This window comes from Biomphalaria glabrata, chromosome 11 (genome assembly GCF_947242115.1).
Source record: "Biomphalaria glabrata chromosome 11, xgBioGlab47.1, whole genome shotgun sequence".
Lineage (NCBI taxonomy): Eukaryota > Metazoa > Mollusca > Gastropoda > Planorbidae > Biomphalaria > Biomphalaria glabrata.
This window is the reverse complement of record NC_074721.1, coordinates 40,717,244-40,740,839: the sequence shown is the minus strand read 5'-3', so window position 1 is coordinate 40,740,839 and position 23,596 is coordinate 40,717,244. Positions and strand designations below refer to the sequence as shown.

General features: G+C 34.5%; 1 protein-coding gene across 8 annotated transcripts in view; it reads left to right on the top strand.

Annotated features, from left to right (window-relative positions):
- Nucleotides 1-23,596, top strand: part of LOC106054935 (uncharacterized) — a 110,890-nt gene that overhangs the window by 79,522 nt on the left and 7,772 nt on the right. For 6 of the 8 annotated variants that reach the window (XM_056003536.1, XM_056003537.1, XM_056003539.1 and 3 more), the window contains 22 exons: nt 119-373; nt 1,032-1,248; nt 1,393-1,559; nt 3,490-3,657; nt 3,911-4,036; nt 4,157-4,282; nt 4,918-5,034; nt 8,173-8,292; nt 8,554-8,805; nt 10,983-11,105; nt 11,467-11,592; nt 13,228-13,350; nt 13,603-13,740; nt 14,526-14,780; nt 15,670-15,783; nt 15,961-16,089; nt 17,191-17,313; nt 18,127-18,246; nt 20,235-20,489; nt 21,381-21,644; nt 22,407-22,532; nt 22,877-23,140. In XM_056003536.1, the coding sequence (XP_055859511.1) occupies nt 119-373; nt 1,032-1,248; nt 1,393-1,559; nt 3,490-3,657; nt 3,911-4,036; nt 4,157-4,282; nt 4,918-5,034; nt 8,173-8,292; nt 8,554-8,805; nt 10,983-11,105; nt 11,467-11,592; nt 13,228-13,350; nt 13,603-13,740; nt 14,526-14,780; nt 15,670-15,783; nt 15,961-16,089; nt 17,191-17,313; nt 18,127-18,246; nt 20,235-20,489; nt 21,381-21,644; nt 22,407-22,532; nt 22,877-23,140 (3,708 nt within the window). The remainder of the gene's footprint in view (nt 1-118; nt 374-1,031; nt 1,249-1,392; nt 1,560-3,489; nt 3,658-3,910; nt 4,037-4,156; nt 4,283-4,917; nt 5,035-8,172; nt 8,293-8,553; nt 8,806-10,982; nt 11,106-11,466; nt 11,593-13,227; nt 13,351-13,602; nt 13,741-14,525; nt 14,781-15,669; nt 15,784-15,960; nt 16,090-17,190; nt 17,314-18,126; nt 18,247-20,234; nt 20,490-21,380; nt 21,645-22,406; nt 22,533-22,876; nt 23,141-23,596) is intronic. The other 2 variants (XM_056003541.1, XM_056003540.1) reach the window with 2 other exon arrangements.

Here is a 23,596-nt window from a genome sequence, read left to right as displayed (position 1 = left end):
CATGATCTTCAGTTGTTATGAATTATACAAATGACATTTTAATATTTTCATATATTTAAAATATTTTTGTTAATTAGCCATTTCATCAGAGCGTTTACTTTCTTTTACTTGTTTCCAGGGGCAGTAACTGATGAGTCAACTCTCTTTGTGTATGATCTGCCTGGGCAAAACACGTCCACATTCACAGATCCCACATTTACACCCATATTCCTAGACGAAGTGAATGCCACAGTGAGAGCTGAGGCAGAGAAAGTATGTGACAGCAAGACTAATCTCCCTTGCATATTTGATTATATCGCCACAAAGAACGTCTTGGTGGCTAGAAGTAGTATGGCTGCGGCGGAAATGTTCACCATACAGAATCTAATGGCTGGTAAGACAAGTTTAACTTATACTTTCATGTAGTTAATTTATATTCTTATCTAGTTAACTTATATTTTCATCTAGATAACTTATATTTTCATCTAGATAATTTATATTTTCATCTAGTTAAAAATAAATGTAATCAACGAGGTTTACGTCTAGTCAACTGTAATGCAATGCCCGCAACTGTTAATAACTAAAGTGTTATCTTATCTTATAAAATAGTGAGGTTCAAAAACTAAGTTGATTATGTACGATGCATATCCCTAGGTCAATCTAGTCATGCATCTTAATCAATGACTAAGTCATGGGTTGCCTGAATCAGCCAGGAAAATCAATGACTTAGCATTGATTAACATGCATGACTAGATTGACACATGAAATGTGTGGATGTAATTATCTTCTTTTTTGAAGTAATGTCTGTAATATTTAAGATAAGAAAAAAAAAATTTATATATATATTTAAATGTTTTATGAACACATAGACCCAGAATATATATACAGGCATGTAGTTTAGAAATAAAGCTAATTTCTGTAAACTACTTAACACTATTAAGTTGCCATGTCATGATTAAACAAAAGAAAAGCTATGTAAAAGAAAGTTCTCTGTGACCACTGATCACATAGTAAATGCAGCCATCATTGCTCTATGTTTGCTTTCCTTGCAGCTAACCAAGTTCCTGTCTGTGACGGTGCAAATGGGTTTAATTTAACTGTTAATGAAACACTGACATTTGACCTCAAATGCTCTGACGCTGATAATGATAGTCTATCTGTAAAAATCATATCACAGCCACTTCAAGGTTTCAGCTACAATTTTAGCTCAAGTACTGGAGTTTTGTCTATAACCTACACCCCAGTCAGTACAGCCAATGTGTCTCTTGAGTAAGTTCACCTAGCTATTTAGGCTTAAACTACTATAAAATGTGTTTTAAATTTGAACACTTAATACACGCATACATTTCTATGCTCACTGAATATTTTTATTTGTTCTATATTTTGTAACATGTCATTGTCTGTCTACTTTAGAATAGCTGTAATTGACACTAAGAATGCCACATCAAATGTCTACATCGCTAGTTGGACAGTATGTAGTGGCTGCAGCCAACATGGCCAGTGTAACTTCATTGAAGGGTTGACCATACTGTCTCCATATCACTCTGTGGCCAGATGTGATTGTTTTCTAGGATATTCTGGTATGTCAATAGATCTCCTTATCTTATCTTATGAAATACTGACATTACTTCAAAAAAGAAGATGATTATGTCCTACACATGTTCCTAGGTCAATCTAGTCATGCATGTGAATCAATGACATAAATTTTGCCAAGTCATTGGTTTTCATGACTGACTCAGGCAGCCCATTCTATTCTCTAATAGCACAAGAGAGGAAGAAACATTTCTTCAATGCTAATGTTAATAAATACTCAAAGTAATTCTGTAGGTCAACAGATGTACTAAGCTATTCTGGTTAATTAGTAGATGTTGTATATTATTCAGGTCATTTAATAGATTCCTTAGCCCATTGTTTCTCCATATTTTATTTGTGATGCCTCCTAAAACCAAAACAATTGTGCTCCTAGCAGTAAGCTCCCCCAGAGGAATCCACGTTTTCATGCATTCTGAGTTTTGGAAAAATCCTTCTCCTGTTGTCTACAGAACATCATTTCCTGTGAGAGCAAAGGTCACAAAAAGTTTCATGGTGTGATGGACGTGTGAACTACATTTCAATCGGTAGAGCCTACTGTTGATTATCATGAACGAATAATAACAAGACTCTGGATATAAATTATAAGACATGAAATCAGCTGTTTAATCTAACGCCATCTTGGTTGACAACAACAGTTACAAGGGATGTTACTCCCAAACACTGTGTGGTGCAAACTATATAAAACACACATCAACACCTATATGTTTGTGATGGGCTGGTTTACTGTTTTCATGCCAAAAATGTTACAGAAAAATGGTACTTGACTTATGAGAAATTAGGTCATCCAGGCATATGAGGGTTGAAATTCTGAAGAGGGAGCAGAATTTCTTAATTTTTTAGTAATATTTTTTAATGTCATTTTTATTTGAATAATACTTAAACATAGATTTATAATGCAAATACTACAGATTTTTTGTCCCCCCCCCCCCCCAAATAAAAAGTCTACCTACATGCCCTCTTGTCAGCATGTGCTGAGGGGGGGCAAAACACAGTTTGAGAGTTTGAGGATATTGTATTAATTTTCTTCTCTTCTTGTTACTTCAAATGGAGTCTAGTCGAATGATAAAGTGTTACTGAAATCACTTGCTGTGTAAGACAAATTTCCTAATGGATAATAAAGATTATTATTATAAAAGAGCGAGTATTCATTCTCTGGTGAAGCCAGGGTCGAGTTTCGTTAAAGGGAAACAAAATTCATTGAAGTCCCTTTATCAGTTTCCACCAAGGAATTTTCTGGTGATGTGGCAGGTTTGCAGAAGTACTGCCCTCTGACAGGCAATGAGAATGTTCCTAGGAATGCCAAGGGCCTTGAAGGTATCTGTGAGGTCAGTTGTTATTATTCCCTCGGTTGATATGACAATGGGGTATATTGTTATTTTAGATAATTTCCATAAACGCTTAATCTCCAAGCCAAGATTCCCATATTTTCGTTGTTTTTCCACCTCAGTTTTTTTTTAATTATGAGATAGTGGTACGGCGATGTCAGTAATGGTAGCGGCCTTTTTTTTTTTATTGATGAGCATCAAATCAGGGTGATTATTATTATGTTAGAAATGAACGAGTAGTCATTCTCTAGCGCTGCCAGGGTCGAGTTTCGCTAAAGAGAAACAAAATTCATCGTAGTCCCTTTAACAGTTTCCACTGAGGAATTTTCTGGTGATGTGGCAGGTCTGCAGCAGTACCGCCCTCTGACAGGCAATGAAGATTATTATTATTATTATTAAGAATGTTTGCATTTTTCATATTGCCGTGGGATTGGTGATTAGTGTTGTGCTGGCCACAAGACACCATCATTTATTGTTGACCAGAAAAAGGTGGATTGAACACCTTCTGCTTTGTGAACTGCTGGCAAAATGTTCAAATATGTGTTTACTACAACATTTCAACCTTAATAAAGTGTTCAATTTGTTTGTTCAGATCTTAACTGTGACAAAGACAAGGACGGATGCACTAACAAGCCTTGTCCAGACGATACTAACTGTACAGATGTTTCAGCTGAAGAAGAAAGTCAAACTGGTCATGCTTTCAACTGTAGTAATTGCCCTAGTGGGTTTGAGTTGGTTCTTAATGGAACCAAGTGTCAAGGTCAGTTTTGGTTATATAAAGTTAAATCTAGTGCTAAAATACATTTACATTTTTTACAGTTTACACATAATGATACTTATTTTTATTGCTGCTAAGTAATTTGAACAAATTTATTGCAATACTAATAGTAAATAGTAAAACTAATTAGTTTAATGTCTATTCAGTCTCAAAAGCACATTTTTACATTAAATATCAGTGTAATCTCAGTTCCAAAATTATTACTCTCAAACTCACAACCTTATTTCTTGCCCAGATATCAACGAATGCGATGACAACACCACTCAGTGGTGTGATGTTAATGCGGTGTGTATAAACAGTATAGGCAGCTTTCAGTGTACATGTCGTCCAGGTTTCAGACTACTGAACAAACGATGTATAGGTCTGTCTCTCATTTTCATCTTTGCTTGCTTGTACATGTTTTATTGAGAAGTAAACGTTAGGTTTATTTGTTGACTGAGTTTAGGGTCTGTGATGAAAGTGTTTTTATTTTTCTGAACAGACATCAATGAATGCACAGATAATCTTCACTCGTGCCAACAACTTTGTATCAATCAATCTCCACTTTATACTTGTGATTGCTACGAAGGATATGTTTCTAGTGGATATAACTGCACAAAAGTACAAGGTAAGAAGTGGTAGGGTATACCAGGGTGTCGGGGGTAAGAAGGTATTTGTGGTCAATGAATCACCTTCACCTATCTCTTAGCCCGTTGAACCATTGGGGCACCACACAAGATCTGTCAACCACCTTTCTCTATTCCTCTCTTTCTTTTGACTTGGATTGGATTTCATTCAATGACAGTCCTGACCATTTTTTTTATGTTGTCTTCCTTTTTCTCTGTCTCCTTCTTCTTTTTCCTGATACTGTTCCTCGAAGGAAGGTCAAGAAATAATCCTATTAATGTCAAAGTGCAGGGTATGGTAGCTGAGTGGTATAGCACTTGGATTCTGGACTGATCAGTCTTGGGTTCAAATCTTGATGATGACTGATATTTAAATTCTGGATCTTTAAGATGCTTCTGAGTCTATCAAACTCCAACTTTAAAGGGTACCTCATATAAGTTGGGAAAGTAAAGGCGGTTAGTCATTTTGTTGCCGCATGACACCCTTGTTAACCATCAGCCTTATAAACAGATGACCTTTACATTATTTCTTCTTAGACTGCAAGATCTCAAAAAGGGGGGGTGGTACTTTAATTGTTAAATGTTAAAGAAGCTTTGTATAGAATTCATGCTATTAACAACTTTGGTATTCTAACAGTTTCAGATGTGTGCAAGAATCACAGCTGTGAGTATGGATGCAGAAACAATTCGGGTCAACCTGAGTGTTTCTGTCAAACTGGATTTAAACTAGCAGACAATGGCACTGCCTGCATTGGTGAGTCTTCCTCTTTCTGCTTTTTATTTTAGAGAACAGGCTCATAATATACAAAAAAATGGACTGCTACAAATGAAACTGCTCTGTTCATTTAGTTATTGTTCATGAGTTTTTATAGCTTGCCACAAGAATGTGTTCACAACAATGGGCTATGTGGCTGGAGTATCTAATATATATGTCAGTATCCCAATTTTATTTAAATTCTAAAATTAAAGTTAATAAAGAAGATAATGCACACATACCTATGTACTATATTTCTATGCATGAGATTATCAATAGCCACAAAAAGAGACTCAAATAGGCCATTAATTTAGTAGAACCTAATTCTATCATAGACTCTAATAAAAACTATATTATTACATTTAAAGCCAATCTTATCTTATCTTATATAATACAGACGTTACTTCAAAAAAAGAAGATGATTATGTCCTACGCATCATGCATTTAGTCATGCATTTTAACCAATGACTTAAATTCTGCCAAGTCACTGGTTTTCCTGGCTAGCTGAGGCAAACCATTCCATGCTGTAATAGCACTAGGGAAGAAGGAGTATTTGTACAAATTTGTCCTAGCATATGGGACGAGGAATGTGCCTTTATCTTTGTGTCTTTCAGAGTATTTTATTAAATTTTGTTTTTGTATTGCATTATATTTTATTTGTATTTATTGAAGAATTCTGAGAAAATATCTTTTTGAGATTTTAACTCAATTAGTCTAGATCTAGATATATACAGCATTTGTTTATATTTTTATAGGTTTATGGTCTCTGATTTAGTCTAAATTAGAACTCCAGTGAATTGCTTCTTCTTCTTCTTCGTTCTCATTGTTATGTTGGAGCGTTCAGATGACTAGACCAATAGATGAGATGAACTGTGCAGTGGTTTCCAAATCAGGTTGCTCTCCATATAGTTTTCTTTCTATTAGGGTGTTTTGGGGCCAGTGTCTTATATGGGTCTCTTGGTAAAGGGAGCAGTTTTGGAGGACGTGGTCAGCATTCTCTGGTGATACTCCACATGGGCAGATTTCACTGGTTCCAATTTTGAGCTTCCGGTATTGTGTTGATTAGATTAGATGTGGATCTTGTTGGGATAGCTTATAATATGCATCATCTTTCTTGTGATTTGGATGAGAGCTTGTCCATTTCTCATTTATTTTATTTACAATTAATTTCTTCAATTCTTCTGGATAGAGTGCAGAGTTCATTTGTGAGTTAGTTCTCTCACTCTTGGCAAGTGTGTCAGCCTTCTCATTTCTTTCTAGTTGTATATGAGCTGGTATCCATTGAATAACAGTTTTTTTTGCTTTTGTTGTTGAGCTTTGTAAGTGCTGTTCTGAGGTTTTTAATATAAGAGGAATCAGAGTTTTGCAAGCTTTGGAGGGTTGTTTTTGCATCAGTTAGAAAGACAATCTGACTGGGGAACTTGGATGATTTGCTAGCATTGTAGCAGCTAGTGCTAGTGCTTCCCTTTCTGCTCTGTGGCTGTCAGAGAGCTCTCCTGTTGCAATGAATTTTTCTAGTTTTCCTCCATCTGGCCATTCGATGAGCTCCTCCATTTGTGGTGGCTTTATGGGATGAGCCATCTGTGTAAACTCTGATCCACAGATTGCAAGGATAAGTGAATTGCTAAAATAAAACTTTCTTTTTAAAATTGTCAACTATTCAACTAGCAGATTTACCCAGTCTGTGTGAATTATATAAATACAGATCTAGTTGTAGACATACAAAATTCAGTGTTTTAACATTTTATGTATAATAACTCTTAATTTTTAAAAAATAAATATATTAAAAGTGTTAATTTTACATATTTATGAGCCTACATTTATTTATGCTACTATGTCTGGGTAAAATCATACACATAATCATACTATAAGTTCAGAGCCTAAAAAACTCCTCAGATCTGGGGTAAAATACATGATATCTAAAGTACTACTTATGTGGGTTTTTTTCCATTTACTGTGTCTTCTGGAAACAACCTGTATCAATTTTGGTCCAAAACTTCATATATTGTAGAGAAATGTTGTCTAAATGGGTTACATCAAGATTTCCAGCTTAATATTCAGTCTTCAATTTATAAATAGATTTGAACAATGAAAAGAATATGTAAGGAAAAAACTATTTTTAATCAAAAACGTTTTAGGCCAAGAGAAGATTAGCGAGTAAAAACATTGGTGTGTCATTCTGCCTATAAACAGATACCAACTGTTGGGACATTAGAGAAAAATACAAAAATTGTTTTACTGTCCTGTGATGGATAATATCTTGCAAGCTTTCAGCTTATTTTAAGATTGTCAACATAACCTTTTCATGTAGTTATTGTATTCTTACCCATGTGAGGACCAAGTAAGTCTGATTGATGCTTTACACTTGCTAATCTTTAATTGTATAGGTTTTACCCATTACATGGTTGCATGCATCTTTAACACTATGTTAGTGCTGTTTAAAGTCCATTTCTACTCCCTAAGACAGTCTGTTACTAGTGCTGATGATAATATGGTATAACAAACGAATATTCACATTTGACTAGTGTAACACCTTTAGTAAAATCACTAAATTTAGAAAGCCTTCAGGACAGAAGACTCAAAAGTAAAGTAGCAATTTTACATAAAACACTGAACCATAATCTTCAATTAAAAAAAAAAATTTAATAAAATACTCAGAAAGACACAAAGATAAAGGTACATTCTTCGTCCCATATGCTAGGACAAATTTGTACAAATGCTAGAGCATGGAATGGGTTGCCTGAGCTAGCCAGGAAAACCAGTGACTTGGCAGACCTTAGCTCATTGGTTAATATTCATGACTGAATGCCTGTCGCGTTGGATGTAATCTTCTTTTTTGAAATAATGTCTTTATTACATAAGATATGTTGCTTTTATGTAACTTGGCTTCTGAAACAGAGGTCCTGGGTTTGAATCATGGTGAAAGAGATTTTAATTTCAGGATATTTAGGGTGCATGAGTTCACTCAGCTCTAAATGGCTGCCTGACATTAGTTGTGGAAAAGTAAAGGCAACTGGTCATTGTGCTGGCCACATGACACCCTCATTATCTGTAGGGCAAAGAAACAGATGACAGAAATAGATCGCAATGTATGAAAGAGGAACTTTACTTTATTGTCTTTATTCTCTTGTTTCTCAGATATTGATGAATGTGCAGAAAACTTGTGCTCTCAGGGATGTAACAACACAGTAGGAAGCTACTCTTGTTTCTGTTTCGATGGATTTGTGAAGAGTCTAACAGACAGACATTACTGTGATGGTAAGATGAAATGAAGGCATTTTATTAGGATTTTACATTAATAAGAAACTAGAACAAAATTGTTGAATAGTAGACTAGATGTTACAAAAAAAATATAGAAAATAAATGGCTAATGATATTTAAATAAATATAAACTAAAAACCTATCATTGTAATAATTCTGTTGATTGTTGCCTATTAAATTGTTAGCCTTGGCCAATGTCTCCGTTGATGCACTTGTGCTAGCCCATTGACAGCTACTATTATCATTCTCTCCCACTAGTCTGTGCTGCAAACAGGTATGGCAAGGACTGCAACTTGACCTGCAACTGCAGGGGCCGTGCAGGAAGGTGTGACAACGTGAAAGGCTGCATCTGCTCTAGCAGCTGGACAGGTGTCAATTGTGAACAGGATGTGGATGAGTGTAGCTTGAAGTTAGCCAAGTGTTCTTCTGACCAGATGTGTACCAACACTAATGGCTCTTACACTTGTGATTGTCCTACTGGCTACGAACTAAGAAATTCTACCTGTGAAAGTGAGTAGTTCTGCAAATCTTTACTGAATTATATATATATGGCCTCCTTCAGTCACAATAACTATAGTTCATCTCGTAGGACACTTTTTCATGTGACTGTGGAGCCCTTTTTTTTTGAGGTACACTCCTGTCCATATATATTACAGGTTAAGGTAGTTTTCACTTTGGTGGTAGAGGAGCCAGCCATTTTTCATATGGTATGCTTTTCTTCCAGAGCTGAGGCCCATGTTATTCTGCTGTTCATAGCTTTCTTGGTCACCATCTTTCTCCACATAGTCTAGTGATATGTCTTCCCAATGGTCAGTATTCAGCTACTGAATTAACATATAAGTTTTTATTTGACTATGAATGAATAGTTGAATGCCTTGTCATGTCGTAAGCATGCTGTAATTCGATCGACTTGATGGTCACGTGTTCTTACCCTGCCATCTGCCTTCCCCATCATCCTATGGGAGGTTGGACTTGGAAGTACATTATCTTCATTCTGGATGCATGGTCATGAGGTTTGCGCCCTGGACTGTCATTTGGACTTATTGATAGTCCCGGGTTCAAACCCTGCCCACTCCCATCACATGTCGTCCTAGGACTAGGAAGTAAACTATCTTCAGCTCTGAAGGAACATCTGAAACATGTATACCATTTTACAACATTTTACATGTGTAGCTAGTTCATAGTGTTTGGGTTCATGTTTGTGAACTTTTTATGGGTATGCATTCATATTGTAAACACAATTTGATGGAGTTTGAATCCTGAATTTAGAATTCCTTCTTTCCTTGGGATTTGGGCTTTAAGCCTTCAGTTTGAATTTATTGAGTCATACTAGTAATAAATCTGACTTCAAAATTCAAGTAACAATACAGCAACAAATAGTACACATGCTGCTAAAAATTTAGAAAGCCTTCAGGATAGAAGACTTAAAAGTAAAGTAGCAATTATACATAAAACACTGAACCATAATCTTCAAATACAAAAACAAAATTAAATAAAATACTCAGAAAGACACAAAGATAGAGGCACATTCCTCATTCCATATGATAGGATAAATTTGTACAAATGCTCTTTCTTCCCTAGCTCTATTAGAGCATGGAATGGGTTGCCTAAGCTAGCCAGGAAAACCAGTGACTTGGCAGAATTTAAGTCATTGGTTAACATGCATGACTAAATAGAAGAATATAGAAATGATTTAATAGTTGAAGAAGTTCTTAATAGATCTCATCACTACTTATAGTCTCTACATTTTAGTATACAAATGTTCAATCTAAAGAAAATGTGCTTAGATTTGTGGTATTCATTTTATGAATATATTTCAATGGCTGTTGTCTTAAAATCCTCTACCATATTAATCATGAAGTTTACCCAAATTATCTTTTTCATTCCTAATCCTATTTTCCTGCACAATAATTCCTGAATTTAACTGTGCGAGATGGAACAATTCAATTTCAGATAGATTAATGGAAAATAGTTCAGATTTGAACCTTTATTTTGGTCCCAGATATCATGAATAGATTGATTTTTATATCCATGTATCGTTAATATTTAATGTGTAAATATGACAGAGATGAGAGTCCTTTTAAAACCTTGAATTTTAATCTTATGATTGGGATTTTTATATTTGTTGTTGTTTCCCTTTCAGACTTGTGATCTATAGGGCAGATGATGTTAAAGTCATCTGTTTCTTTGACCAATGGTTAACAAGCAGGGTGTCATGTGACCAGTACTATGGCCAACTGCTTTTACTTTCCCAACTTAATTCAGGTACCCATTAAAGTTGGGTGAACTCAGGGGCACCCTAAAAATCCAAAAATTCAAAATCCATGTCTTCACCAAGATTCAAAACCCAGGACCCCAGGTTTGAAAGCCAAGGCTTAACCACTTAGCCATCCAGCCCCCAATCTTTATATTTAATAAATATTACAAATTTTGTAACAGGCTGGGTTGAACCTTTCATTGGTCCTGAGTTGGCCCTCAGGCCATGGTCTGCCTATCACTCCTCTAGACTCTCTTATGCTTAACACATGCTGCTCAAGTTTTCAATTTGATTTATTGTTATTAGTGTTTGGTGTGCCTTACTGCTATTGTAATGGTAACAGGCTTATAATAATGATAGCAATAGTTAGAATTTTAAAAAAATGAACTTGAAGCCCTTGGAATGAAATGAGGTTGTTTACTTCTTGCAGACATCAATGAATGCAATGACAGATTAATCTCCAATTGTACTCAGTTGTGTATAGACAGTGTGGGATCTTTTAGCTGTCAGTGCAGAGATGGCTACATACTTGGAGATGATGGATCATGTTTAGGTAACAGTAGAGGCTACAGGCTAGTAGCTGGATATAAAAGTGATAACATATTTATAGTGATCTTATGACCAATATAGCCTTTGATCAGTATATTTCATTTATTTCTCTATTAGCATAACCTATGGCATAAATTTCATGATCATTATAGTTCTAATAATATTATAATCATTTTTGCCCTTTCATCATAGCATATGACCATAATTTTACTATCAATGTAGCCTATAATTATAGTTTCACTATTAATGTAGCCTATAATTATAGTTTCACTATTAATGTAGCATGTGATCATAACTTCACTTTCATTGTAGAATAGGAATATATTTCTCCTCTCAATGCAGCTCATTATTTCCCTCTGTTCTAGACTTGGATGAATGTACTGCCAAGACATCAGGGTGTGAGCATAAGTGTGACAATACCCTGGGTAGCTTCAACTGTGAATGTTTTCCTGGATTTGTTTTGAATGATGACAGAAGAACTTGCCGAAAAGGTTTTTTCATTTTTACTAACACTCTTTGCATGTCAAATTTTGTTTCATTGAATTAATTTCCGTTTTGAAAGTTTTTTCATAGAATAAGAAACTATTTTAACTCCTTCTCACTGTAATTATTTTCCATGTTCTGACAGAATTATTCTTCAATTTGCTATTATAAATTTGACTACCCTGTTAGGATAACTTCAATAACTTTTTGTTTGTTATCAAAAAATGTTATATTTGGAATAGAATTAAAGGAGAATGCATGCCCTTTTAAGATGATACAAATTAATATTTATAAAACTTAATAAATAACACTTATAAAACATTTATATTAATTGTCTTGAGGTCACTATCCCATGTCACTGCATCTATACAAAATTAAAATAGAAAAATAGAGCCTTTTTTAAGACCTCACTTTTTAAATGTTATTTAGTCTTAATTGGTTTGGCCAATATTGGAATATGTATCCTCTATTTGGGGCCCCTCAACTCAAGAAAAATTTAAGAAACTAGAACAGACACAAAATAGAGCAGCAAGATTTATAACAAACAAATATTCACATTTGACTAGAGTAACTAAGACTAAGACTGATTTAATTGATCCTTATGGAAATTTGTTGCCATTACAAGGACTCCTTTCTCATATAAAGACAAAGCATCATTTCTTGTAAAAACACAATGAAAATGAAAGCAAATCCAATTTTTTCTGAAGGGAAACTACTCAAGATTTATTTATAAGCAATTAAATGCATTTTGTAAGGAAAGTGAATTTTTAAAAAATTTTTAAGCATCGACGATAATATCGTTGATTGGGCTTCAGTTCAGAATGGGGTAAAATAAACGATGGTATCATTGATTAGGAGAGAAAGAGTTCAAAAAAGCCCTCAATTTTTAAAATGGCTATACTCATGCACACTGATTTATCAACAACTTTAAAAGCAATTATAAATACTTGTACTGGTACCTAACCATTCTTTTGAATTAATCAGCTTTCAAAGCAATCATTAATGCTGATCTTTTTACCTACATGGTCTTCTAAATCCATAAGCACTTTGAGATTTTCAGACTTCTAATATAGCAGACTCTTAGACACTAGTCCCTCTTATTCCTATTGAATATTTTTTTTTTAAAGTTCCCCTTTCAGACCTTGTGATCTGTTAAGGTCATCTGTTTCTGTTTCTGCTTATGGTTAACGAAGGTGTCATGTGGCCAGCACAATAAGGACTGCCTTTACTTTTCCCCAACTAATGTCAGGTACCCATTAGAGCTGGGTGGAGTCAGAGGCACCTAAAGATCCCAAAATTAAAAATCCCAGTCTTCACCAGGATTCCAACCCGGGACCCTAGGTTCAGTACTGCTCAACCACTGCACCTCCTATCCTAAATGTTAAAAAAGGAACAAAATCAATTACTGATCAGCAATGGTTTTATATGCACTTGATGTAGTAATCAATATATGTTGATTACATCTAGGAGTGCATAGTTACATGAACTCAAAGACAAGGCATATCATTATAAATACCAAATGAAATAATTACATGAATTAAAATACACGTTTATACCTGTCTAAACCTAAACAACTTATAGTAATCTCTATTTTGAAAAACGAACTTTAGTTTAGCCTGACAAGATTTTCTCTCTCCTAACAGCTCAAGATACCTGTGAGAGTGTCAACATGACCTGCCAGTTTGATTGTACTGTCTTCAATAATATACCTCAGTGTTTCTGCAAGGCTGGATACATCCTTGGTACAGATAATTCCACTTGCATAGGTCAGTCATCACAGAATCAAATGCTATTAGGGTTGTATGTAAATAAATATTATATTATGAACTTAAACATCATTGTAATTCACTTGCATATATCTTATTATATTAAAGTGCACCTGCAGTCCCAGTGGATGACTTAATCTTAACCAAGTTTTATTGAATTTAGAATGTATAATAACATAAGATATAAGGAATTCAAAATGTCTAACATAAATTACAAAGAATTCATAGTAAATTTGTTTTTTAAATATGTAGATGTCAATGAATGCAACATTAAAGGGAATAGAAGTGATGAAAACCTGTGCACAGACCAATGCAACAACCTAGAAGGATCCTATGAATGCTCTTGTCCTGCCGGAAAAGCTTTGCAAATAGACAGAAGAACATGTAAAGGTATATGTCATATTTTAATTTGTGATTTTACCCTCTTTCTACTTCCTGTCCTATCAGAAGTGGATTATAATCAAATTCATAGCTCTGAACCATTTTTAAGACTAGTACCCACTCTTTTTAGGATTATATTATTCTGGTCCATTTGGGCCATTCTGCCCCATTTGGGCAGCTGTTTGAGACAAACCTCTATAAAAAAGCTAACAAGATCCTAGAAATAAAGAATCAGCGTTTGTGTCAGGATTTTGTGATTTTACCATCACAAAAGAGAAATAAGACACCGATAGCAAAGACAAACAGACACAAACACTCTTTTGTTCCCCTGGCAATCAAATCATTAAATAGGAACAATCTGATATAAACTTTGGCACATATAAATTATGAGTGAGTCTGGTGTGAATGTACATTTTAATTTCTTATAGTTATAATGTTTTTTGTTTGGTGTAATGCACAAATTGTAAGACAAATTTCCACACGGACAATAAAGATTATTATTATTATTATTATTTTTATTATTAATCTGCCTGTCGTTACCAAGGATTAAATTAAAACCTTTGTTACATTTCTAGATTTTAGTTTAGAATATATTCTGGTGGAGACTTTTTTGTATTGTTTTGAAGTTTTAATTTTAAATACACTGTCAAGTTTATTTTCAAATATAAATAAGTTTAAGATCTAATATGCTAATACTGATTATCAAGAAACCTAATATAAAAACAGATTTTTTTTTTAGCTTCTAAAGTAAAAGTGTAATTTGAAACATTTCACTTTTTTTTTTTACTCCTTAGAGTGTGATTCTTTTCACTGGGGAAATAATTGCTCAGAAAACTGTGGGTGCTATCCAATGGGCTCAGAGCGATGTGATCCAATCCTTGGATGTATCTGTAAGCCAGGATGGGCTGGCCAAGACTGCAAGCAAGATGTCAATGAGTGTAACTATCAAGTCTCACCATGTCCTGTGAATACTGATTGCATAAACATAGCAGGATCTTTCAATTGTCAGTGTAGGACTGGTTTTAACTTGGTCAATGAATCATGTGAAGGTCAGTTCATTGTCTAGAATAGTAAAAGAAATGATCTATGCAACTTCAAATAGAGTTGGATGACCATAAAAGAAAATAAAAATTAAAAATACCTGGTCCCATGATCAAAATGATGACCAAAAATCATACTTTCAAAATGTCTTGTAAATAATGTAATAGTAATGTTTATATGGTGTTTGCCTCGTTAACCCCCACACCACAGACCAGCTCACTGAAGAAACTCTTAACTCATTATTACAGCATTTAGTAGCAACTTTATTAATACAAGCCTATTTATACAGATATATTTTCTTAAAATTTTACTAATTCAAATATCAACAACCAAATAGTCTAATTAACTTTCAACAACTGTCCAACCAGTCTGTCTGTCATGAATGGTCCCACCTACAAGTAATTAAGATCAGACTTACACACACCTCTCTGTCTTTCATGAATGTTCCCACCTACAAGTAATTAAGATCAGATTTACACCCACCTGTCTGTCTGTCATCAATGCCCCAACCTACTGGTCACTAAGATCAGACAGTATACACACACACACACCTGTGTCTTTTTCAAATAATAATGGTAAAATTGTATACAGCGCTATTAATTAATTCTATGTATCCTGAAGCTGTTTGAAAACAGAGCTAAGCTAAAAAGGCAAATCTATTTTTGTTTGAATGTTACTACTACTACTATGACAATATAAACTCAAGGCCAAATAATTGATTCTGAGATATAAAGTTAAGGAAGAGCAGTAGTCTTATCTTATCAAATACAGATGTTACTTTAAAAAAGAAGTTTACCCATGAAATGAGTTTCTAAAATGTTACATCCAATATTAAAGAAGTCAGTTTCTAACTTGTGACTAAGAGTTTGTATGAACGTCAATATTTCTATTCTTTAGATATTGATGAGTGTAGTAGCAGAAGTCCTTGTGATCATAACTGTGAGAACACACCTGGGAGCTACGTCTGCTCGTGTTTTAAAGGATTTAATAAGAATAGAGATAAATGTGAAGGTTTGTAGTCACCACTTGTTTGTTTGTATATTAATTTCTAAATCTATTACATTACAACAGCATTGCATTCTTGATCTAGATTTGACATTCAAGATAATGACCTAATTAAATACATCTCTTAGGCCATCAATTAATGTGAGTATCTGACAAAATAAGATAATTTATTTAATCTTGCAGACATAGATGAGTGTACTGTCCCCTTATTGAATAAGTGTGACCAAATATGCAGAAACACATTAGGAGGCTATGCTTGTGAGTGTTTTGATGGCTACAGTCTGAACATAACCAATAGGAACACATGTGATTGTAAGTATCTGTTGACTCGATCAATGTATTAGAAAATCAGTAACACAGACAAAAACTCAAAATAACTAGTTAGATGTTATAATAAATGAAAAACTATCATGGAATTTCCATATTGATGAAATTATTAAAAAATCAAACAAAGCATTAGGGTTTATTAAAAGAAATTTCTACAAATCAAATAAGAACATAAAACTAAAATGTTATTTAGATTTGGTTAGGCCAATAATAGAATTTGCATCCTCTGTTTAGAACCCTCAACTCTAGAAATAATTAAGAAACTGGAACAGACACAAAACAGAGCAGTAAAACTCATAGCAAACGAATATTCACATTTAACTAGAGTAACAACTTTAGTAAAATCATTAAATTTAGAAACCCTTCAGGATAGAAGAATTCAAAGTTGTTACGTTTTCATATTGGATGAGACTCTTTAGACATGTAAACGACAAATCACAGTTTATAAATACTTTAATCTTTATTAACACTGAAAACACTTTCTTGTTCATATTCCTCCATTTTGGTTCTTCCTCTTCTCCTTTCAACACGCATTCGCACCATTTCACATTTACGCTAAGATGCGCACGTAACAAAAGTAAAGTAGCATTTATACATAAAACACTAAAATACAAAAACAAAACCTACTAAAATACTCAGAAAAACACTAGGATAAAGGCAATTGTTTCATAGGCTAGGACAAATTTGTACAAATGCTCCTTCTTCCCTAGTGCTATTAGAACTTGGAATGGGTTGCCTGTGTCAGGTAGGAAAACTAATTACTCAAGTCATTGGTTAATATGCATGACTAGATTGACCTAGGGACACACGACACAAGATCAAAATCATCTTCTTTTTTTAAGTAATGTCTTGTATTTTATAAGTTAAGATAACATTGATATCTGAACTAATATTAAACCCTATTTCCTAACATCCCTTAACATCCTGCAAGGGGCTTGGAGGTGGATGTAATCATTTTCAGTTCTGAAGGAATGTCTTTAACATACTTTTAAAAAAAAAAACATCTTTGATGTACTTATATTTTACTTTGACATTGGCATGCACAAATATGTAAATATAACTATAAATAACTTTTTTTTTCCCCAGTGTTGAATGCTACCAAAGTTTGCAATTCCTCCTCATGTGACCAGTTATGTACTGTGAATGCCAGCAATGTTGAAGTCTGCTCTTGTCATGCTGGATATGAATTACAATCCAACAAATGTATAAGTAAGTCTGTCTAGCTTATTATACTTATCAAGCTTATCAAACCAGAGTATCTTCATTACTTTTACCTTTAATACATTCTGTTACTAAAAGAACTTCTTTGCCTTCTAGTAGGGCCAGCTAGTTGCATTCATCTAGTAATAAGGGGATCCAATTAGAAATTTTTTTTTTACCACTTCCACATGATCTGTCTCAGAAAAATAGTGAATGTTAAAATGCCAAGTAAAAGTACATGATACTGAAGTCCTTTGAAGAGTGGGCCTGCAAAACATCTACACAATCCTCATGCTGTCCCAGCTGCGATGAACCGTCCACATCTGCAGAATGAAAGACTACCACAATCCTATATGACTAAATGGCCAATAAAGGAATAAAAGTGATTACAAGGTAGAGAAAGAAAACGCTTCAGGGACACCCTCAGAACTTCTCTGCATCAGCATTGACCCAGCCACCTAGGACATGGAAGCACATGATGGTGTAATAAGGTGAAAACTGGCGCACAAATAGCAGAGGGACAAGAGAGTATTTCAGCCAAACATTCCGGGCTCACATTGGTCTTACCAGCTACATGAGGAGGCACAAAACCCCAGTGCAAAGCCCTCAGCCCTTTGGATGCCAAAAGTGGTATCATTGAATCACAATGGACGAACTATATATATATCCCCCCAAAATTCTACAATATTGAAGTTTTATATTTACTGCTAAAACATTTGATAACACAAATGAATGTTTGTAACAGTTAATGCTCTATGTTTTGAGTTTGTTTGTTTTAAAAATAAAAGAGGTTGCTTGAGTTATATGTCACAACTTTTCCAGATATAGATGAATGCGCTTCAAAGCCATGTATCAATGGAACTTGTAAAGATGGCATTGGTAACTATACATGTACTTGTAGTACTGGATTTAAACTGGCATCAGATTTAAAAACATGTCTTGGTAAGTAGGCAAACCTTTGTCTTATTTATATTAACCCTTTAAACGCGTGTGGTAGTTTAGCCTCTAAATACTAGCATTGTAAATCCAATTTGTATTCATTTATTGTATAAAACCTCAGCACTTTAAGGGTCAACATTGTATTAATATGTCAGTTGCTTGGTGATTGTAGGCTTATATATGGACAATAGGAGAGAAGTGTTCTGCTTCAGGTAGGCTGGTAGGTCAAATTTGTATTAACCCTTTAAACGCGTGTGGTAGTTTAGCCTCTAAATACTAGCATTGAAATCCAATTTGTGTTCATTTATTGTATAAAACCTCAGCACTTTAAGGGTCAACATTGTATTAAATATGTCAGTTGCTTGGTGATTGTAGGCTTATATATAGGTAGGCTGGTAGGTCAATTCAGTATTTTATTTCTCTGTCTCATCATTTGTGTCAAGTTTGGGTTCAGACTTTCTGATTAATAATAATTACTGCCCAATAAATTAACTCTTTCTCTCCTGATTGACGATACCATAGTTGATTTGACTCTATTGAAAAAACTTATTTTTTTGGGTTCATTAACTTTAATTGTTGTTATATAAAAAGGGCATGCATTTATCTTTGCCAATTATAACATTGTCTGATTAAAAGAAAAAAGTTACTTAAGTTTAACCCTAACAGGCTAGTGAAATATAAATGATAAAATTCTAAATGTGGAAAATAATTATGGAGAGATAGTGTTAATAAGCAGTTGCACCCAGAACATATACTTCTGGTTCTCAACAGTATAAACGAATTTTCTGCATACAGCTAATTATTTAATTAGGTGAATATTTACATGGAGATGACATTCAACACATTTATTTGTAAACACTAAGTATTTAGTTCTACAAAGAGAACACATGTTAATAACTAAATTGATATTATTGTGCTGCACCTTGAAGTAACAACCCCCTCCCCTCGCAATCAGTCATCAACTCATAAACAGCTCCACTCTGCTCCCATCTTAACCAGTTATACTTCTTCCTGCAAGTTGCTGTCAACAAAAAATTTACCTTTATCACCAGTAAGACTAAGACTGCTGTATTGATCCTTATGAAAATTTGTTGTCATTACAAGGACTCTTTTCTCATATAAAAACAAAACAACAGAAACATACACATAAATACAACAGACACATAGAAAGTTCATTCAGCGACTGCACACAAGCATCTTGGTCTTGATCATGTTTCCTGATCAATGAGTGGCATTGATATAGTCTGACCGAGTGAGGTATGAATGAGTTTTTGTATCGCTCTGTTCTTGTTTTGATTGTCAGTAGTTGCCCACTTTGCAACAACCTGACATAGTTCTGATGGAGCGGGTGGCCGTTGTCTTCCAAGATTTTTTCGATTTCCACTTTTGTTCAAAAAGTTCCTTTAAATGTGGTCATGTTGTAGCCACCTGTAGGGACACAAATAACAAAGTCCTTGTAACATTTCTCTGCAAAAAACATTAAGTGTCAAAATGAATTAGTAGTTGAAGATTATAAGGGAAAACAAATTTTTTTTACACTGAGACAGCAATAAAGTGCCAAACAGTGGAGCATCAACTGTGGCCAGAAAAAGACCCAGCAAGAAATAAAAACAAATGACATTTTTTTTTAACCGTCACAACTGCTGTGCAAAAAAATATATGCATAACCATTGCCCAAACCATGGCATGACCTTAACAAAGTTCAAAAAAGCATTTGTACTGAACTGCGACATTTTACCATCTATATTAAAATGTGCAACTTGGGGAGGGGGGGGATGCTCTTACATTAAATAACAAATAAACTCATGCCTGTGTGACCTTTTTTTTTTTTACTTATAATGATTTCTCCTCAACCAAACAAAGAAAGTTGAGCTGGATGACGATGAGTATCTCACATTAGCTTCAAGTCTCAGCAACATGTTAGCCAGTTGTGTTTTTAAAGTTTTCTATTCACTATAAATGTAACATAACAGAGAGATCCTATTTTTCAGAATGTGAGGAAGGTTATTATGGAACCAACTGCAACTCTTCATGTCAATGTACCAGCACCAACACAGTTTCTTGTAATACCACTGATGGTACTTGTGTCTGTAAACCTGGCTGGGAAGGACAAGATTGTTCAGTGGACATTAATGAGTGCTCCACAAATGGAACCTGTTATAACAACTCTCAGTGTATCAACTCTCAAGGCTCCTATAAATGTGTCTGTAACACAGGATACCTCAGCACTGGCTCAAGTTGCATAGGTCAGTGGTGATCACATATAAATTCAACATTTTTCAGAATAGGTGTTTATAAATAAAATAACCAGTTTTTCTTTTTGCTTTGTAGGAAAATAATTTTAGTCAATTCTAGAATCAATCTAAATTGTTAGAGCAAGCAGAACTTATTTCAACAAGCATAAGTTTAATTGTTTTTTAAAATGAAGAGTGGCTGGATAACATAAAAGAATGAACCAGTTTCTCTCTTCATATCCTGCTATAAATAAATGATAAATTATGGCTTTTATATAGCGCTACTTTCATGCTTATAGCATGCTCAGAGTGCTTTGGTCCAATCTCAGTTGTGGACCAACGGGGAGGGGTATCTAGGAGAAGGTTTTTCCGTGCTGCCTTCAGGTTATAAACAGATGCTGACCTGAAAGGGACAGATGAGAGAGAGAGAGAAAGTGGATTGGTTAAATGCATACTAAGAAATTGATTTTAAAAAAGTGGCTGTCATTTATTTAAATGAACTAGTTTAATGCTATAAATCTGTATTAAACAACTATAGCACATGGATTTATACTATTAAAAAACAAATTAATTCTAATCAATTTATAAGTTATTTTCAATAGAATTGCTTTTTTTATTAAATCTTCCTGCTTCTAGAGCATGTCTCTGATATAAATATCTTTTGTTGAATGTGTATTTTTGAGAAGTATTTGTTTCCTCTAGGCATTGAAACAAAAAAAATAACAACTCAGCTAGAGTGAAATCTAGTATATAATATACTTGGCCGCTGTTGGGATACAAATTTGAGCCCTTCCTTTGTGCCAAGTATTTTATTAAACATATTATTTAATATGTAGGCCTATAGTAAATATTCATTAATCTATCATTAATGTTAATGAAATGCATCCCATTAATTCTTTCTAGCCTGCAGCCCTATACACTATGGCCAGGACTGCAATAATTCATGTAGCTGTATCTTTGCTAACACACTGGACTGTAATCACATCAGTGGAAAGTGTAATTGTAAACCTGGCTGGACAGGGGTCAACTGTGAGCTGGACATCAATGAATGTTCCAACTCCAGCTACTGCAGTGCAGACCATGTTGAATGTATCAATCTGAATGGTTCAGCAGAGTGTAGATGTCTGCCTGGATATGAGAGGCCAGCCAACAGTACCACTTGTCAAGGTTGGAACTTTTAATTAAAACTTTTAGATTTTCTGTCCATGTGCTACATTTGAACTTAAATAAAGAGTTGAAAAAACACAAACTAAGAAAGTTCAATGGCTGCCTGGTCATGTGATATACTTTCTTCACAATGATCTAAAGCTTAATCCTTGCCTGACAGCATCTCCAACTGTCTTGTGAAGGTTTGGGCATGTAATAATCTTCTTTTTGGAATGGACATTCACAAATTAACAATTAAAAACCTTTTAAGGGTGGCTAATTTGGGGACTCTGTGGCAGAATGGTTAAGTGCTCAGCTTCTGAATCTGGGGTCCTGGGTTTGAATCTCAGTGAAGACTTGAATTTTGAAGTTCCTTTTTTTTTTAAATTCTGGGATCATTGGGTGCCCCTGAGTCCACCCAACTCTAATGAGTACCTGACTCTAGTTGGGGAAAGTAAAGTTGGTTGGTTGTTGTGCAGGCCACATGACACCCTTGTTAACCATTGGTCACAGAAACAAATTACCTAAACATCATCTGCCCTATAGATTGCAAGGTCTGAAGTGGAACTAAATGTAGTAAACCATAAATTTATGTTTCAGGTAATGATATTACATAACTAAATTATTACTCAACATAATCAGGTTCACAAATGAATGGAAAAAGACAAGAACACATTAGAGAACTTTATTATTACATATTAATTCTGTACATTATATAGTATTTGATACAGTTGATGTCATCCCTATATGTTCACACGAGTTTATGAATGGATTAATCTTCAGATATCAATGAATGTTTAAACCCAAAGCTCACTAAATGCCCCAGTCTAAAAACATGCAACAACACTCAAGGTAGTTTCGTTTGTATTTGTGAAAAAGGTTTCCAGGAAGTAAATGGAGTCTGTACAGGTATGGTACATTTGAATCCACCAATACTTATTCCTTTCTGCAACTGCTTTTTTTATTTAGAAAATATAAATGTATGAAGTGATTCATTTTATTTAAAAGTCTCTTAAATTCTGATAGTTTATATTTAGGCCACCATACACCTGTTTTACCTTGAGTAGTGGGCATACTTTCTAGAGCTTACTATTGCTGTGCATTATGTTATAAAACAAGATTATCTGTAAATGTCCATTAAATTATCTTGTTTCATTTACTATTAAAGAATACTTATTTTAGCTTTTATTCTGCTTCTAATATTTTGCATAAAAATTTACTTTCACGTATCATGCACATCTCTATTTGTTCAGCCTGTGACTCGACTCACTTTGGACACAACTGTAGCAGTGTTTGTGATTGCTTTGTAGCCAATTCTGCAGACTGTAACGATGTTGATGGTCAATGCTTGTGTAATAAGGGATGGACTGGACCCAAATGTGACAGACTCATTGATCAGTGTACCAATGCCAGTTTCTGTACTGCAGCCAATGAAGCATGTTACAACATATCAGGTGTTCTATCATGTGATTGTGCCACAGGTTTTTATAAGCCATCATCAGGAGCATCTTGCCAAGGTAGGACTACTATGGTTTGTTTCCTATTTAATATATCTAAAGTTACTGCTTATTGTTTGACAGCTAGGCTGAGCAAGGCACATATCCCGTATAGGAGACCACTTTATGCCAAAGGCTGCCTGGTCAAACAGACAAAGGTAATCTTTTTTGGTGAGCTGAAAAAATGGTTGGCATAACAGAAGTTCCTCCCCTCTCTGAAATACCCAGACCAGCTTAGGCTCCAGCTTGCTTTAACTGAGATGGAAAAGAAAACCTGGCAAAAGGCACTTTTTGAAGCAGACAGCTGAAGATCTCTTACAATGGTAGCATAATACACATTAGAGACATAAAGCAAATTCACTGCCCAGGACAGGCTTAAATGGTAAAAAGAGAAATGAAATTGATTACTGGCAAGCAATGAATTTGTTTGCACTTGATGTAGCAAAATATGTAGATCACATCTAGGACTGCATAGTT